General features: G+C 38.9%; 1 protein-coding gene across 5 annotated transcripts in view; it reads right to left on the reverse strand.

Moving 5' to 3' along the window:
• The window catches only part of unc5b (unc-5 netrin receptor B), a 140,787-nt gene that overhangs the window by 2,289 nt on the left and 122,319 nt on the right, over positions 1 to 16,179 (reverse strand). For all 5 annotated transcript variants that reach the window (XM_062058432.1, XM_062058429.1, XM_062058431.1 and 2 more), the window contains 6 exons: positions 14,181 to 14,268; positions 13,912 to 14,086; positions 13,603 to 13,842; positions 7,423 to 7,572; positions 7,119 to 7,283; positions 3,120 to 3,298 (listed from right to left, as the gene is read on the reverse strand). In XM_062058432.1, coding sequence (XP_061914416.1) covers positions 3,120 to 3,298; positions 7,119 to 7,283; positions 7,423 to 7,572; positions 13,603 to 13,842; positions 13,912 to 14,086; positions 14,181 to 14,268 — 997 coding nt within the window. The remainder of the gene's footprint in view (positions 1 to 3,119; positions 3,299 to 7,118; positions 7,284 to 7,422; positions 7,573 to 13,602; positions 13,843 to 13,911; positions 14,087 to 14,180; positions 14,269 to 16,179) is intronic.

Consider the following 16,179-nt stretch of genomic DNA (forward strand, 5'->3'; position numbering starts at 1 on the left):
AGGGGTAGCCAAAGTGCTGTACAATGGGCAGGTTAAAAGATCATACGAGAACCGAGCAAACACAACACAACACAAACAGAACACGATAAAAAATAAATAAATAAAATATAAAAACAGGTTCACAGCAGGTGTATTATGGGGCGCCATTGCAGGATGGATATCACTCAGTGTTAAAAGTCATGGAATAAAAGTATGTTTTTAAGAGAGATTTAAAAACAGGAAGAGAGGAGGCTTGTCTAACACTCAGAGGTTGGTCGTTCCAGAGCTTGGGAGCAGCAGCAGCGAAAGCTCTGTCACCTCTAAGCTTCAGCCTTGTGTCCGGGACCGTCAGTAGCAGCTGATCGGCTGATCTTAGGGATCGGGTGGGGCAGTAAGGCTGAAGGAGGTCAGAGAGATATGTTGGCGCGAAGTTGTTTAGACAGTTAAAAACAAATAAAAGGAGTTTAAAATTGATTCGGTAACGCACAGGGAGCCAGTGAAGGGATGCTAATATAGGGGTGATGTGCTCACGTCTGCGGGTCTGTGTTAGCAGACGAGCAGCAGAGTTGTGCACGAGCTGCAGGCGGGCGAGGGAGGCCAGGCTAATGCCTACATACAGGGCATTGCAGTAGTCTAAACGAGTCGGCATAAAGGCGTGGATTAATTTCTCGAGATCATGTCCTGATAGAAGCGGTTTCACTTTCGCTATTTGGCGTAATTGATAAAAGCTTTTTTGTACGACGCTGCTGATTTGTTTTTCGAATTTAAAATCTGAGTCGAACTTTACCCCCAGGTTTGTGACACAGTCGCTGAGATACGGGGTCAGAGTGCCGAGGTCAACGTTGGGGGAGGGAGAGCGACTTGGACCGAACAACATAACTTCAGTTTTGTCTTCATTTAGGCTCAGGAAGTTAGCTGAAAGCCAGGCTTTGATGTCGTGCAGGCAGTCAATAAGACGTTGATAAAATTGCCAAAATTTTAAGCTTCGCTTCTGAAATTGCGACTGTTATTGAGTAAAATTCCAACTTTTATCATAATATTGCACAAATGTTCAGTTTTTCTTGTAAACTTTTGACTTGCGTTAAATAAAATGACAACTTTTATTATAATACTGCCAACATTCTAAGATTTTCTTGTGAAATAGTGACCTTTTTCTTGTGAAATTCCAACTCTTTTTTCACAACAAGGTTTTTTATATTTAAAAAGTATGTATATATTATTAATGTTGTAAATACAAATCTTTATATATCTAGAAAGGGTGGTCCTAAAGAGGTAGGCATTTTTCGAAGGCCTCAAGAAGGTAACAAATACAAGAATGTGTGTGTGTATTCTTGTATGTTTACCCTTCTTGAGACATCAACAAGGAAAAGTACCTTCCATATGAGGACCGGTGAACAAGTTAGGACATAAATCATGGTCCCAATATGGAAAACCATTGTATCTAATAGAGAATGTCTCATTTGCACCCCTGGTGGTGAAATCTATCAAAATTAGGGTGGTCCCAAAAAGGAGGGATTTTTAAAATTGACTGGGTGTCGGTTTTAAAAGTGCTCCCCCTCTGGCCAACATATGAAATAAGTGTGTGAAATGCGCCTCCTTTGGCCAAAATTAATAAAAAAATAAAATAAAAATATGTATTGCGATGAGGTGGCGACTTGTCCAGGGTGTACCCCGCCTTCCGCCCGATTGTAGCTGAGATAGGCTCCAGCGCCCCCCGCGACCCCGAAAGGGAATTAGCGGTAGAAAATGGATGGATGGATATGTATTGTAATAACTTGAAGTAAACAATGAGGATTCAAAACCAATTACAAACCAAAAATTCCCCCCCAAAAATCAAAAAACTAAGAGCTATATTTTTCTCACAATGTGTAGACTTTTTTTCCTTATAAAATTGGAAACAATTTCTTATATTCTTTCTGTTTCTGTAATATTGCAACATTTTCTCGTAAAATGATTACTTTTTTATGTAAAATTATTACTTTTTAATGCAAAATGGTGACATTTGTCATATAAAATTCTGACTTTTATCACAATATTGCCAATTTTTAGTTTTTTCTTGTAAAATAGTGACATTTTTGGAGTAAAATCATGACTTTTGTCATAGTTTTGCCAAGTAAAATTCTGATTATTATTATAATATTACCAACATTTTTAAGTTTTCTTATAAAATTGTGACTTTTGTCGAGTAAAATTACGACTTTTTCATAAAATTGTTAAACTTTGCTTGTAAAATTGCGACTATAATAGAGTACAATTCCAACTTTTTCTCATAACATTGCACAAATGTTCAGTTTTTCTTGTAAACTTTTGACTTGCGTTGAGTAAAATGACAAGTTTTATTATAAAACTGCCAAAATTCTAAGTTTTTCTTGTGAAATTCCAACTCTTTTTTCATAACAAGCTTTTTTTATATTTGTATGTATATATTATCAATGTTGTAAATACAAATCTTTATATATCTAGAAAGGGTGGTCCTTAAGAGATAGGCATTTATCTGAGGTCCCAAGAAGGTGACAAATACAAGAATGTGTGTGTGTGTGTGTCTGCCTCACCTTCATGACACTCCGCTAAATTACTTATATTCAAGGATTTTGATGATTATAGTTTGTTCATTTCTACCGTAATAGCTGGTAAACTTCCTGTGTATAAAGCAGTAATATTATTTGCTAATAAGCAAATAATATTACAGTATATATATATATATATATATGTATATATTTTAAATCATTTTGGTCCCAGGATTGACCCTTGGGGTACACCACAAGATCCAAGCACTCTGTTGTGTTACTGCGGCCTCTTAACTTTAAGGCATTTGGGTTTGATTTTGTGGAGGTTTTACTGTTACTATTAAAGCATACAAAAGGCTTTGTCATCTGCTTTAATAGTTTGTGATACTGGTGGACCAGCCTGGAAACCTTTCATGACGTCTGTAATGGTTTAAACTCTTCAGCACCTATTTATTGACCTAGTTCATTTTGGGGCATGTTAGGACAAAGCAGGCTTGTTTTGAATTGAATTTGGAATTTGGAAATTCAATTAAAGTGTTTTGAAGAATTTGAATTAGAATTGGCTCCAACCCGACAGGATGTTACAGGAAGTGGAATTAAAAATAACAAAAGTGAGACTTTAACCGCGCTGACCTGTCAAAGCCTAAACTGCGAGCCAGTAGTCTCCAGTCGCAGCCTCGGGCGCTCGGTGCGTCTAAGCTGGTGCAGATCTTCTGGCGGATGGACTCAGGCAGGCGGAAGGCATACGGTCCTATTTGAGAAGTGGGCAGACAGGAGCCTGCAGAGGGGTGGGGGGAGTGTGGGGGGAGGGTCTAATGGGGACAAAAAGAGAGAAAGAAAGAAAGAGAGAGTTAAAAAAAGCCGGAAATAATTGAGAACAATCTCAGTAGAGTGTGCAGAGAGGCGTGCACATAACAGCACATATTACCTCGTGTAACAGCACATATTACCTCATGTAACAGCACATATTACCTCATGTAACAGCACATATTACCTCATGTAACAGTAGATATTACCTGATGCAACAGCACATATTACTTCATGTAACAGCACATATTACCGTATACAACAGCATGCACTACCTGGTGTAACAACACATATTACCCTCATGTAACAGCACACATTAGCTCATGTAACAGCATGTATTACCTCACGTAACAGCACATATTACCTCACGTAACTAGGGTTGGGTATCGTTTGAATTCGAACAATTCCGATTCCGATTCTTTGTTTCGATTCCGATTCCTGGCGATTCTCGGTTCCGATTCTTTTAAGAGGCAGGGTCAAAAAAAAGTTTTGGATTTTTTAAATGAGCTAGCTAACCTACAGTCTTTCTGAATAAAATAGTCTGACATTCTCCATCAATTTTAATTCTATTAACTTTTTATGAACTTTACTATAAATTCCTCACAGGGCTGTTTTCAACTAGAATATAAATATCAAATCTATGAACTTGAAAATAAATATTATAAATTATGAATACATTTTCCCAGGGGTACACTTTCCTCAAGAGAGCTTTATTTTTGAAAACCTCATGAAAACACATTTACACACACACACAAGTGTATGATGCTGCTGGTACTTAAACATGTTACCGTGCTCCCACTGATGGGCTAACCTGGTGCAGAAAAGCAAATAAACAATAAGAAACAACTTGCAAAAGCCAGTCCAGATTAGCAGCAGGTACAGTATAAAATCAGGGACAGTTCTTGTTTAGGAAAATGACCATATCCGCCTTCTCAGGCAGGATGTGTGAGCGTTCTGGACAGATAGTGTCTCCTGCTGTGGAAAATACACGTTCGCTGGGTGTGGAAGAAGCTTGAACGCATAAATAGGAGAAAGTGCGATCTGACAGCAAAGGATAAGTCTTTTGTCGGTTCCACCGGACCACCACCATGCAGCAGGGTCGTCAGACATAAGTATCGGTGGAACGTCCTGGTACATCTGCAGCTCTCTCTCCACTCCTTTCTTGATGGACATGGAGCTCTGTTATTTCGCGGTTATTTCATTTTTTTTTTGGAAAGTAAAGCCACACTTTCGACCGCCGACGCCCGCTATCCATGCTTGAGCTTGACTGACTCGCTCGGCTATGCTAACACTTCCGGCAGTGGGCGCTTCTTCTTCCGGTTCGGCGGACATATATATATTTTTTTTAATTTTTATTTTTTTCCGGTCGGCGGACTGGGTATCGAAAATAGGAATCGAAATTTAAACTTTTGAACCATTCCGGGAGAATCGGAAAGTTAGTCCCGGTTCCAATCGATACTCAATACCCAACCCTACACGTAACAGTACATATTACTTCATATAACAGCACATATTACCCTCATATAACAGAACATATTACCTCATGTAACAGCACATATTACCTCATATAACAGCATGTATTACCTCATGTAACAGCACATATTACCTTATATAACAGCATTCATTACCTTGTGTAACAGCACATATTACCCTCATGTAACAGCACATATTACCTTCATGTAACAACACATTACCTCATGTAACAGCACGTATTACCTCATGTAACAGCACATAAAACTTTGTACAACACCATGCATCACCTTGTGTAACAGCACATATTACCCTCATGTAACAGCACATATTACCTTCATGTAACAACACATATTACCTCATGTAACAGCACATATTACCTCATGTAACAGCACATATTACTTCATGTAACAGCACATATTACCCTCATGTAACAGAACATATTACCTCATGTAACAGCACATATTACCTCATATAACAGCATGTATTACCTCATGTAACAGCACATATTACCTTATATAACAGCATTCATTACCTTGTGTAACAGCACATATTACCCTCATGTAACAGCACATTAAATCCTTCATGTAACAACACATTACCTCGTGTGATAGCACGTATTACCTCATGTAACAGCACATAAAACTTTATACAACACCATGCATCACCTTGTGTAACAGCACATATTACCCTCATGTAACAACACATTACCTCATGTAACAGCACGTATTACCTCATGTAACAGCACATAAAACTTTATACAACACCATGCATCACCTTGTGTAACAGCACATATTACCCTCATGTAACAGCACATATTACCTTCATGTAACAACACATATTACCTCATGAAGCAGCACATATTACCCTCATGTAACAGCACATATTACCTTCATGTAACAACACATATTACCTCATGTAGCAGCACATATTACCTCATGTAACAGCACATATAGCTTCATATAACAGCATGCATCGCCTAGTATAACAACACATATTACCCTCATGTAACAGGACATATTACCTCATGTAACAGCACATGTTACCTCATATAACAGCACATATCACCTCACATAACAACACATATTTCCTGGTGTAACAGCACATATTGCCTGATGTAACAGGACATACTACCTTGTGTAACAGTACATATTAACTAATGTAACAGTAGATATTACCTCATGTAACAGTACATATTACCTCATATAACAGCATGCATTACCTGGTGTAACAGCACATATTACCCTCATGTAACAGCACATATTACCTTCATGTAACAACACATATTACCTCATGTAGCAGCACATATTACCTCATGTAACAGCACATATAGCTTCATATAACAGCATGCATCCCCTAGTATAACAACACATATTACCCTCATGTAACAGGACATATTACCTCATGTAACAGCACGTGTTACCTCATATAACAGCACATATCACCTCACATAACAACACATATTTCCTGGTGTAACAGCACATATTGCCTGATGTAACAGGACATATTACCTTGTATAACAGTACATATTAACTAATGTAACAGCAGATATTACCTCATGTTACAGTACATATTACCTCATATAACAGCATGCATTAGCTGGTGTAACAGCACATATTACCCGCATGTAACACACATATTACCTCATGTAACAGCATCTATTACCTCATTTAACAGCACATACTACCCTCATGTAACAGCACATATTACCTCATGTAACAGCACATATTAACTCTTGTAACAACACATATTACCTTCATGTAACAACACATATTAACTCTTGTAACAGCACATATTACCCTCATGTAACAGCACATATTACCTCATCTAACAGCATATATTACCCCTTGTAACAACACACATTACCTCTTGTAACAGCACATATTAACTCTTGTAACAGCATATATTACCTAATGTCGACAGCGCATATTGCCTCATGTAACAACACATATTACCTCATGTAACAGCACATATGACCTCATGTAACAGCACATATTACTTCATGTAACAGCACATATTACCCTCATGTAACAGAACATATTACCTCATGTAACAGCACATATTACCTCATATAACAGCATGTATTACCTCTTGTAACAGCACATATTACCTTCATGTAACAACACATATTAACTCTTGTAACAGCACATATTACCCTCATGTAACAGCACATATTACCTCATCTAACAGCATATATTACCCCTTGTAACAACACACATTACCTCTTGTAACAGCACATTATAACTCTTGTAACAGCATATATTACCTAATGTCGACAGCGCATATTGCCTCATGTAACAGCACGTATTACCTCATCTAACAGCATATATTACTCCTTGTAACAGCACATATTACCTCCTGGATGTCTGTGTGCAGCTGAAAGATTTGTCCCTCCCCTTCCACTTGTCGCACGCAGAGTTTACAGGAGAGCTGCGACACCACCAGGCTGCTTCTCTCCAGGCTGAAGGTGCAGTGCAGAGGTCTCTGACTGCCACTCCAGATGTGATAGAAAGGAATCTCCTGGCAACAAAAAAAGCAACACAAGATGACTAAAAAAATATTTTGGCTTTGATTAGGTTTTGACCACTTCACAGCACAGTCAGCGTCTGTTTGTCAGAGGCCCAATCAGCGTCTTTTATTCATTGATACACATGATCACCTGGTACTTGGCCAGTAGTTTGCTTCTCCAGTGAGTGTGAGGGATGTCGTGGATGGACAGGCGCAGATTATGATAGCTGTCTTTAAACAGCAGCGGCTTGGTATCCTCCAGCAAGACTCCACCCAGACTCCTTTCTAAATCCAGCACCTCCTGCACACAGCAATGTTCAGCCTTTTCAAAGATGACCGAGTTCACTTTGGCCGGACTCAATGTGTCAGAGCAGGAGGTTTGAACTATTTGGAATTTTATCTGCCACTCATTTGCATCACCAGGAAATAAAACCTTTGAATGCTTAAATAAACAGTTTTTATTTTAAAGCAAAGCGTCCTGCACATTGAACTGATTGCATGTTTTAAAAATACAAATAAAAAGATACCTTGAACACTAAAAAAATTGCATTTCTTGCCTGTCCCATTTCTTTCAAATTAACCGTTACAATGAAATATCACAATCTAAATCCTCCGGTAATGTTATATTTTTTTTTACATGTTTGTTTACTCCTTATTCCAACCATACTTTCAGTGTATTTGCTTTAAAAACAACAACAACAACACCAACTTAGTTAAAATTGGTGTCCCTGGGTTAACACTCAGTCGTGTTACCCTTAGACAGTGGTTCCCAAAGTGGGCCGCTCGCAGTTGCACGAAGAAAAAATCCAAACAGATGAAGAAAGATAAAAAACAATGCACTAAACTTGGGAAAGGACCTTGGGCGAAACGCATAAGTGGCAATGAATGTTTGTCACGGCGAGCTGTAGTTATCTCACGAGTTCTTGGTGTCTGTGGTTCTCTACACGTGACCACACACAGTCTGAGCAATGTGTTCACGTGCACGCTAAAACGCATTCTCGCAGGTGATTACGATCAAGATCAGACCAGACTGTGTTTAATAGCGTTCATCAGATATCGTATCAAAATTGTACCTCATGAGTATTATTAGCATCTGATAGCATGAAGCCGAACAAGGTAAACAATGTAAAATGACACAACGTGTAAGTTGTTCAAAAAGAAACTTCTCAGTTCCCGTTCTCGCCATTTCCGGGTCCTAAATAAATAGCTGTACCAACTTGTCGGAGTACGTCCTCAGCCATCTACTTTACAGGTGAAAAGCATGATTTATGATCTACAAGGGTGTACCCCACCTTCCGCCCGATTGTAGCTGAGATAGGCTCCAGCGCCCCCTGCGACCCCGAAGGGAATAAGCGGTAGCAAATGGATGGATGGAATACACTTCCAGAGAGCAAGGAAGCAAGGAAACACCACTCCAGCCGATAATGTCAAAATTGTACTCAAGTTTGTTATCACAGCGCCGCTCTAAATAGTTTGTTTGCGTTAGTGCATATAATAACAATATCACTAATAGTTGGTTAATATTAGGGGTGTGGGAAAAAATCGATTCGAATTCGAATCGCGATTCTCAGGTTGTGCGATTCAGAATCGATTCTCATTTTTAAAAAATCGATTATTTTTTATTTTTTATTATTTAAAAAAAATGTATTTTTATTTTTTTCAATTAATCAATCCAACAAAACAATACACAGCAATACTATAACAATGCAATCCAATTCCAAAACCAAACCCGACCCAGCAACACTCAGAACTGCAATAAACAGAGCAATTGAGAGGCGACACAAACACGACACAGAACAAACCAAAAGTAGTAAAACAAAAATGAATATTATCAACAACAGTATCAATATTAGTTACAATTTCAACATAGCAGTGATTAAAAATCCCTCATTGACATTATCATTAGACATTTATATATAAAAAAAAAGAACAATAGTGTCACAGTGGCTTACACTTGCATGGCATCTCATAAGCTTGACAACACACTGTGTCCAATATTTTCACAAAGATAAAATAAGTCATATTTTTGGTTCATTTAATAGTTAAAACAAATTTACATTATTGCAATCAGTTGATAAAACATTGTCCTTTACAATTATAAAAGCTTTTTACGAAAATCTACTACTCTGCTTGCATGTCAGCAGACTGGGGTAGATCCTGCTGAAATCCTATGTATTGAATGAATACAGAATCGTTTTGAATCGGAAAAAATCGTTTTTGAATCGAGTTTCGTGTTGAATTGAAAAAAAATAAATCGATTTTGAATTGAATCGTGACCCCAAGAATCGATATTGAATCGAATCGTGGGACACCCAAAGATTCACAGGCCTAGTTAATATTCAAGTCACAAAATGTAAATAGAGTATTGTTGGCGTTTTTTGAATGGTTATTTATTGGATTTTATGGACAGAATAAAGGACGTCCCATTGGCTCCGCTGTAAGCAGGCTTTTATTTATGTGTATTTAATGAATGCCATAAAAAAATGTTATTAGTCGTCATGACTTTCATAATGATTGTGAATGATAGGCAAAATTCCAAAAAAAGTGCAGTTCCCCTTTAAGTCAAGAACATCAGCAGCTTTTTACCATCTAAAAACATTGCCAAAATTAAAGGAATAGTGTCTAAAGCAGACTTTGTCTCCAGCAAGCAAGACTACTACAATGTCATTGCCTGTAAGCTCTCTAAAAAAGCTGTAAAGCAGCTGCAATACATCCAGAATTCTGCTGCTTGAGTCCTGACTAGAACCAGGACATATTAGTAGACCATATTAGTCCAGTGCTTCTGTCACTGCATTGGCTCCCTGTTGCTCAGAGAATAGACTGTAAAAAAGCTCTACTTGTGGACAAGTTTTTTCATGTTAGAAATAATATGATCGCCACCTCGGCCTGTGAGAACCTCAGGGAGAGGTCTCCTGCTGGTGCACCGGGTCAGAACGAAACATGGTGAGACTGCTCCTAAAATCTGGAACAGTCTTCAAGGAGATGTTAGACAGGCTTGAACTTTGGCAATGTTCAAATCCAGGCTAAAAACACTTGTTTTTTAGTGCATTTGACAACTGAAAGTATTTTATTTACACTTTTATTCGCCTTTTTGTAATTCTATAGATCTGTAAAGCGCTTAAAATTGCCTTGTGTATGAATTGGGCTCTATAAATACACCTGCCTTGCCTTGCTGTATCTCACTATAAAGGACACACCCACTTTAACGCTCCTCTGCTGGTCGCTCAACAGAGGACAGACAGAGGAGCCCGTGGCTGCGGGACAGAAAACCTCACACTTGCGGACCGACACTAGAGACAGTTTTCAACCCACAGCAGAGTCAATTGGAAGAACTCGGTTGCAGAACTGCTCTTAGCGGGAAGGGAGATTTGATTGGATGGCAGCGAGACGAGAGGCTGTGCAGAGCAGAAGCGCTGTGCCTTAGTGTTGCCCAGAGGGTACGGTGACACCAGTCATGCATGCATAAAACGTTAAACCCGTTTACGTTTGCTTACAATGTGGAGGAGGGTGAATCATTTTCTGCGTTAACGGTTTCAAGGACATTTGACCTTTTTTCTCATATTCCTTATAATTTGGTGAATCATTTTCCAGGACTCTCGTGCATTAGGCTTGCATACGCACAAAAACCTGCTGTATGCCTCTTTTCATGGCAAAGAGGAGATGTATCAAGACGTGGATACTCGTTCGGGCTTTCCCAACATATGACTTTTTGTTCTAGTTCTAGTTGTTTCATGAACTAGTAGGGACGAAACAAATGAGATACAGTATACCGACACCTCCCACATTAGTCAGTCTTTGGCGGTGTCCAGAGGCTGGTAGAATAGCATGTTTTGATGTTATCCCTCCATTTGATTTCAACAATGTAAAAAATTACTTTTTGCCAAAGCATTAAATGCTTTATATTCATATTAATATTTAATTAATTTATCTAGACCAGGGGTCCCCAAATTTTTTGACTTGGGGGCCGCATTGGGTTAAAAAAATTTGGCCAGGGGCCGGGCTGTGTGTTTGTGCGTATATATATATAATTTATATATATAATCCTCACACACTAATTGACTAAAAGAGTGCGCACTTGGCCCACGCTCGCCCGACACTGCGCCGCGAGCGCGATGATGTCACGTTATGGATGGGAAAATGCATTTTTAGACAATATGATTTGCCTGAGCGGCGAGGAGACTCAGAGAGTAACAAGCGGTAGAAAATAGATTAGAAAGGAAAAATTTACAAAAAAACTTGAGACTTCCCGCAGGCCGGATTATGGATTATGGACACACACACACACACACACACACACACACACACACACACACACACACACACACACACACACACACACACACACACACACACTGGTTATCATTTGGAATGGGGACCAAGTTTTTGATCATCACTCGTGGGGACCACCCTTTCTACAGGTTGTGGAGGCATGAAAAAAATTTGGTAAAACGGCCACTGCCCAGTTAGCTCATACACGTCTTTAAATCTCTGGATTGATGAAGTAATGTGCTAATCATTCTTACTGGGGACCCTGGGGAAAAAGAGTTAATATGATTCATGGCGACCAAATTTAAATAATTTTGCATAATTCACACAAATTTGTACGTGACTACTGAGGACCATTAAAAAAAAAAAAAAAAGTTCAAATTAAATATGACATGATCCTCAGAATACAGCACTACAGCTGTCTTCTTATAGGAAGTTTCACCACTTAAATGTTAAAGCAAATCCCGCACTTAGGCATCTTCAGAATGGATCTGACTATCATTTAAAAAGGTTTCCCTTTAGGCAGACCTGGGCATTCTGCGGCCCGCGGGCCGCATCCGGCCCTTTGTGCGTCCCTGTCCGGCCCGCGTGAGGCCGATTATAAATTACAAAATAAATTTAAAAAACTATCTATGTCGAGTGTGCAATACAACGGTGCTGCTTTTGTTTTGAAAATCGTTATTTGTATTACTTCCGTGTGGACGTATGCGTGATTGTGAGTGAATGTGAACAACTGCAATTACAAAATAAAGTTGAAAAAACATCTATGTCCTGCGCGCAATACAACTGTGCTGCTTTTATTTTGAAAAGTATTATTTATGGGCGTGTGTCCGTGTGTAACCTGCGAGTGAAGGTGCACATGCAGCGACAAGTGATGCACGGTTTACACCCGAGACGCCAAAAAGAGAAAAGTTGATGAAGAATGCCGTGTTTTCAACAACACATGAACTGCAAAGCAACGTCCCCTCACCTAAGGTGCGTGCCTGCGCAATTGCGCACTGCTCATGCGTCCGCTGCGCGCAGCAAGTATATATGCCGCGCACCAAATCAAATACCATCTGAATTCTAAACAAAATAAACATATTTATTCTATGGAATTTTGCAATGCAACTTTGAGTGACAGTGACAACAAGCGGCCCTAACGGTGTTCGTCAACACCGTTCAATTGAACACCGTTCAATTATTGTAACGTCTATCGAGATGCTTCGAGGACAGGAATTATATCGATCACTTTATTGAACAAAACTGTTTATATTCGGACATAACCACACCAAAAACATGAGTAAAACAATTATATCTCGAAAAACTAGTCATTTTCTGCCGTACAAACCAGGCCAAAACCAACTTGTCATCTGCCACCAACACGCATAGCACTAAACCACTGGTGCGTTTAAGGCCACACAAAAAGTCGGACAACTCAAACACCACACAAAGTTACACTATGACTCCTCAGTCATACGTGTGCTTATTTTACTGTCATTTATTATTAATGTTAATGTATATATATTAGTCATGGAATGCTGTTACACACACTATGTTGAAGTATTACTATTATTATTATTATTATTATTATTTATCTTACGGTATATATCAAAAATAATATTGAGCAAAATTTAATTGAAATATTGTCGATGTGGCCCTCCAGCAGTGCTCGGGTAGCTCATGCGGCCCCCGGTAAAAATTAATTGCCCACCCCTGCCTTTAGGGGACCTGTTTTTTTGTACCCATACCGTCAGATGTCCCCTAAAGGTGACTGTGTAAACAGAGCATTGCCAGAACACACACACACACGCACACACACACACACACACTCACACACACACACACACACACACACACACACACACACACACACACACACACACACACACACACACACACACACACACACACACACACACACACACACACACTAAAATAGATAGCCCAGCCACTGCCCAAATCAATTTAATCTAATGGGGCCCCCGAGTGAAAAAGTTTGGGGCACCCTGCCCTAAACTGAAAAAACTGCAAACTGAAAGCCAGAGAGATAATACACAAGAGCAACTGCGCCACAAACGCCCACCTTAAGTGCATGAGGTGTGTCATGGATGCAGTAAATACGCAGGCTGTAGTCCAGGGAGAGGCAGGGTGCTCGGGGTGCAAACAAAGCCAGCTGAAGGCGCTTACAGGCAGGCTGTGGAGGGCAAGATTGACCCACCAGGCCATATGTGCCCAGCTGCTCCATGAGAACATGACAACACTCCTCCTCCAGCTGCAAATAGCATGGAGAGGACAAACTTTCCTCTCCCACTGTCAGCACCTCCTGGGGAAAAAAGATAGGTTGAAGCAGCGCGCTGATAAAGGACACTATTGTGTGGCATGAGCGTCTCACCTCCCATGCTCCCTGATGGGTCTGTGTCTTCAGTGTGAGTGTCCAGTCAGGTGTTGGCGTGTCCAGCTGGGCACAGTGGGGCAAGGTAAGGACAACTGGGCGATTGAGCAGCAAAGCAGACGGACCACAGCTCACTGCGGGGCTTAGCACAGTCTGACTGCCCTCTGAGGGTAACCTGTGAACGTCACACAATATGGCCAACACATCTCACTCAACTTGGAAAAGAACACAGCGGAGGAGTCATGCTGAAGACACAATGTTTCACTCACGTGGTTTTCTCCCATTTGCTGATGATGAGGTACATCTCATAGAACTTCCCCTGGGGGATGGTGCCAGGCGGGACTAGAAGACTCACACCTGAGGGAGAAGTACACCAATGTGTTACACTAAATGTGATGGACCGGGTCCCCAAATTACATCTTTGAACAATAATGAAATATTATTATACATCAGTGCAAACAACAAAGACAAATATAATACACCATATGTAGGCCTGGCCTAAAAATACCATCTCAGATTCTTTTACAAAAAATTCAATTTACGACTTTTTCCTCCTACTTTTTAAAGAAACCAATGAATACAAAAGACGGAGATAATTCAAAAATGTTTTCTTTTATTTGATCAAACACTAGTAGTTTGAAATGACACTGTATACACTGCATCTTACTAAAATGGAATGTGTACAATGTTATTTTTAGACCAGATATAAATGTTACTTTTTATGCAATAATTTAAAACTAAATTAAGAGCTTACTCTGGGAGGTAATACTTCTGCTTGAATGAAATATTTCTATACACAAAAATATAGCATTGTACATTGCATGCAAATGAATAATAATCTCCAACATTGAGATTAATAAAGTGCAAACTTAAAACTTCTGTCTTAAAAACACTTCTGTAAATAAAAATGTAGCATTGCACATTGCACGCAAATAAACAAACTAAAATAAATCAATAAATATACAAATAATCATTAAATTCTAAAACAATCAATCAAATCAATAAAGTGCAAACTTAAAACTTCTGTTTTGAATAAAATACTTCTGTAAATAAAAATATACTATTGTACATTGTACAATAGTATATAATAAAATACATAATCTAGTAAAATCATAAAATGACTATATAGTTTTATTAAGTAGATAAACCCAGACTATTCCATAAGTTATCCTGGGCTCCTTGTTAGTGTGTACTAGGGTTGTCCCGATAGCAATAATTTGGTACAGGTACCGGTACCAAAATGTATATTGATACTTTTCCAAATAAAGGGAAATATGAAAACATTTAAATTTTGGCTTTATTTGAACATAAAATCTTACAATATGATAAACATATGTTTCCTATTGCACTCAAAGAACAATTTTAGAATGTTAAAATTTTAATTTAAGCACATTAAACACATTGCGTTTTTCTTGTTGCACTCAAAGAACAATTTACAATTTTCCATAATCAAGAATTAAATTAGAATATAGTAAAAAAAGCTTTATTAAAATAATATTAATTTATTTTCGATTTATGGTTGCCAATCCTGTTTTGTCCTTTAAGAAAAATAAAATTATTAGTAAGTACTAAAAACCAAACTATGGATAAATGTACTCAGATAAGCCATGTAGCAAATAAACACACATTGGTTAAAGATAAAACACAAATTGTAGCAATTTGTTACCAAATTCAGTCTAGTTGACGTTAGATAGGCGTCTTAACTCCGCTAATATTTGGCATCAATCCGAGCAGCTGTGTGCGCGTCTATGTATCTACATGTCATGTATCTACATGTTAAGTATCTACATGTGCACAACAGAGAGGCTGGTTAACTTTGTTATGAGAACAGTGTATGTGTGTTTGTGAGTGGCAACGTGTTGTCTGAGTGACGTCAGTGAGTAAGTGGACGAGTAAAGAGAGGGAGCGGTAGCGCATGCACTGTGCAGTAGAGTGATGACTGGGTCCGGTTGTGTCCTGCAAAACCAATAATAAAGCAACCAGAATGTCACAAATCGGCGGCCTCAAATTCTGACCGGAAAGCGGAGCTTAGCAGACCAATTGTAAAGTAAACGGGGTTACCCCCGACGAAAACATCGACCCTGAAGGGAACGTCTGCCCTGTGCTCCTTGACGGCAGTCTGCACTGGAGCCAAGTGACAAGTGTAACAACTACATTATTACCTTTCACTCTTTATAACTCCTTGTGCAGATCTGAATGTTTATTATTTAAATGTTTACCTAAGTTTGAAGCAAAGGTGTTGATACTAATCGTCACGTTTGGCGAGGC

Source organism: Entelurus aequoreus, linkage group LG09 (assembly GCF_033978785.1).
Source record: "Entelurus aequoreus isolate RoL-2023_Sb linkage group LG09, RoL_Eaeq_v1.1, whole genome shotgun sequence".
NCBI classification, from domain to species: Eukaryota; Metazoa; Chordata; class Actinopteri; order Syngnathiformes; family Syngnathidae; genus Entelurus; species Entelurus aequoreus.